The sequence below is a fragment of the Alligator sinensis genome, unplaced genomic scaffold (assembly GCF_000455745.1).
Source record: "Alligator sinensis unplaced genomic scaffold, ASM45574v1 scaffold1542_1, whole genome shotgun sequence".
Taxonomy (NCBI): domain Eukaryota; kingdom Metazoa; phylum Chordata; order Crocodylia; family Alligatoridae; genus Alligator; species Alligator sinensis.
In genome coordinates this window covers 1017544-1020973 of record NW_005842452.1, presented here as the reverse complement: position 1 = coordinate 1020973, position 3430 = coordinate 1017544, and the positions used below count along the sequence as shown (strand labels likewise).

At 70.6% G+C, this 3430-nt stretch overlaps 1 protein-coding gene across 1 annotated transcript in view; it reads right to left on the bottom strand.

The window, feature by feature from the left end:
* ITGB7 (integrin subunit beta 7) overlaps positions 1-2035 on the bottom strand; it is a gene marked incomplete at its 5' end in the record, with an annotated part of 7168 nt that extends 5133 nt beyond the window's left edge. Inside the window, 3 exons of the mRNA XM_006030618.2 lie at positions 215-385; positions 768-963; positions 1961-2035. Coding sequence (XP_006030680.2) covers positions 215-385; positions 768-963; positions 1961-2035 — 442 coding nt within the window. The remainder of the gene's footprint in view (positions 1-214; positions 386-767; positions 964-1960) is intronic.
* Between the last annotated feature and the right edge of the window lie 1395 nt (positions 2036-3430).

The following is a 3430-nucleotide window of genomic DNA, read 5'->3' as shown; positions in this document are numbered from 1 at the left end:
CCCCCCCCCCGGGGGACCCCCCCCACCCCCCCCACTCCACCCCAAAGGACCTTCCCCCAAGCCCGTGCCCGTGAGGAACCCCCCCCAACAAGACCCTGATCCCCCACTCCGAGGGACACCCCTGCCCATGAAACCCAGGGGACCCGGCTCCCAGCCGACTGTCGCCCTGCGGGAGCCGGGGGTGCAACCCAGGCGTCCACACAGGGGGCCACACCGATGCGCACGGAGGGGGTGGCTCGGCGCAGGGTGTCCAGGAGGGCGCTGCCCAGGCGCCGCACGTTGGCTAGGTCGTCGCGCATGGAGTAGGACATGTCCATGAGGTAGTAGAGGTCCACGGGGAAGCCCTTGGCTCGCCGGAACCGCACCTGCAGCCGCTGCGCCGCCCCTGCGCACACAGCCCGGGTCAGGGCTCGGGGTCACCAGGGCCTGGGGCGCAATGGGAGGGGGCAGCAGGGCAGCGGGACAAGCCTCTGCTCGTCTGTCTGTCTGCCCAGGCCCGGGGAACATGTGGGAGCCCACCAGGAGCCACAGGGCCATGGCCTGGGACACGCCAGCCCACGATGACATACCAGGGACACACTACCCGCATGCAAGGCAGGGTCGTGGCAAGGGACAGGCCAGCCCCCCAGTGACATACCAGGGACACACCACCCGCATGCAAGGCAGGGCCGTGGCAAGGGACACGCCAGCCCCCCGTGACACGGGACCACATGCCTGCCAGGCTGCCAGGCCCCATGGCCCCTCTCCCCCCAGCACCCCACACGCACCGGGCCGGAGGCGCAGGGCAACGCGCTGCGGGGCGAGCTGGGTGATGCGACCGTGGCTGGGGCTCAGGGGCTCATCCTCCAGCACCCGGGTCTCGCTGTCGGGCTCCACCACCTCGCCCGGGGGGCAGCCACGGCGCAGAAGCACGTCCCGCGTGGCACAGCGCGCCCCATTGCCCTCGCCCGCCTGCGGGAACCCCTGCCAAGGGCGCAGGGCCAGGGCTGAGTCAGGGGCGTCTCGTGCCCGCCACGGGCCCTGCCACCCCTCCCAAAGCCGCGCAAGACGTGCAGCACGGGCGCAGATCCTTATCGTGGCCGTTTGCCACCCGCATTTCCTGCTGCCGGAGGTGATAGACAGACAGGGGGTGCACCCCAGGCCAGCCGCAGCCTCCTCGCCCTGCCCCGCCAGCGCAGCTCTGCCTCAGTTTCCCCCAGCACGGTGCTGGCCTCTGAAACCAGAGCCAAGTGAGATGCGGGCCAACGGCCCCAGCCCCACCAGCCCACTCTTCCCGCTGCTGGGCAGGATGTGGCCTGCTGCTGTCACGCACACAGGCAGCCCCTACCCCTGCCCTGCGCTGGGGGAGCACCGGGGAGGATTTCCGGGGGGGAGGGGGCTGCCGGCACCTGCGGGGCTTTCAGCGGTTCCCAGCTCCCACGGGTGCCCGTGCCAGAGCTGACCTAGTTCCAGGCCCTTTTTAGGGTCCGAGGGGGCAGGTTGCCAGAGACAGGGGGAGGACAGCCAGGCCTGAGCTAGCAGGGGCTGGGGGGAGCCCAGCATCGGGAGCGGGCAGCACCAGCAGCATTGGCAGGGGGGCAAGGGGCTGTGGGTCGGGAGCGAGGGGCACCGGCAGGGCTGGGGGTGGAGGCAGGGGGCTCCCCAAGGGAGGGCTGGATCTGGGGAGGGCGGAGGGGGCACGTGCCCTGACTCAGCTTGTTATTTCCCCTGGCCTTTTCGTGAGAAAGACCGAGAACAGAAAGGAGAAGAGTGAAGGTGAACCTGGGGGGAGGCGGGGGGGGCAGAGGGCTGCGGGTCAGGAGAAGCACCAGCGGGGCTGGGGGCAGCAAAGGCTGCGGGTCGGGAGTGAGGGGCACCATCGGGGCAGGGGCTGCGGGTCAACATGGGGCAACAGCAGGGCTGGGATGCGGATGCCCTGTTCTACTTGCAGCCCACCCCGCTCCCCGCCACACACGCTTACCAGGTCCTTGCACCAGGCGCAGCTGGGGTGGGAGCGGATGCAATCCTGGCAGGAGGCCTGGGGCTGGCAGGCACCTGCGGGGACCGCACGAGCCAGGGGTCTCTTGCGGGCTCGTCCCGGCCACCAGCCCCAGCAGCGCCAGGGCCAAGCCCACGCGCAGCGCATCCCGCGGCATCGCCTGCGGGGACAGGGGCGAGGGGGTGTCCCGCCCGTGCCTGTGCGAGTCACACAAGGGGCTCCCACGGGCTGCGACGCCCTCGGCCGGGGCTCGCAAGTGCCCCCCTCAGGCCCATGTCCCCCCGCACCCGCTCGTTTCCTCTGCATGCAGCGTATACGTGTACGTGTGCGTGTGAGCAGCCCCCCCCCAGCTGCTCGCACGCGCAACCCAGGGGCTCGGCACAGCGGGGCAGGAAGCGAGGCCCAGCAGTCACAGCACACCACCAGGTTCGGGACTCCTGGATCCCCTCCCTGGCCCCGACACTCCCTGCCTCGGTTTCCCCCTCGGTGCCCTGGGCGGCGGGACCCAGGCTGCCCACAGGGCTGGCCAGGCCATGCCCAGAGCCGCCCACAGAAACGCCAGGACCCACCCGTGGGCGCGAGAGCCGCTCCTGGCTCCGAGGGTCAGGCAGGGCTGTCTGCACCCACAGTGCCTCGAGGCTGCAGCCGGGTGTCGTGCATGGCACGCTGTGTGCCCGCCGGAGCAGCCGCGCCCAGTGCCCGGTCCTGCCCCAGCCCCGCCAGTCTGGGAGGAGCCCAAACCCAGCACCCCGCTCCAAGCCAGCAGGGACCTGGGCGGCTGCACACGGTGCAGTACGATCCCCACCCCCGGAGCAGGGCCTAGGACAGCAGCACAGGCCTGGCCCGTCTGGCCATCGCGCTCCCCTTTCCTTCCCCTTCCTCTTCCCTTCCCCTGGTGCCTTCCTCTTGCAGCTGTGGTGCCTGCCTCGCTCTCCATTGCCCACCTCCCTCTGTTAGGTCCTGATCCCTGCCTACCCCTGGTCCCGTCTGCCTGGGGGTGGCATCATCCCTCCTTCTCCAGCCCCAGGTCTTGGCTTCCGTCTCTGTCCCCAGCCCTGGGCCCTGCCCGTGCACACTCACCCCGCTGCGGTGGCAGGTGCCTGGTGCTGGAGGCAGTAGCATGGCTGGCTCCGGGCTCCGGCCACGGACGGTGCCAGGTGAGGGGGTGGCGGCCGGAGCCTCCGATACGCGTGGCCGTAACTCCCCAGGCAGCTGCACCGCGATTTGCATCAACTTTTTGTGATAGGAAACCGCCCTGGGCCCTGCCCGTGCACACTCACCCCGCTGCGGTGGCAGGTGCCTGGTGCTGGAGGCAGTAGCATGGCTGGCTCCGGGCTCCGGCCACGGACGGTGCCAGGTGAGGGGGTGGCGGCCGGAGCCTCCGATACGCGTGGCCGTAACTCCCCAGGCAGCTGCACCGCGATTTGCATCAACTTTTTGTGATAGGAAACC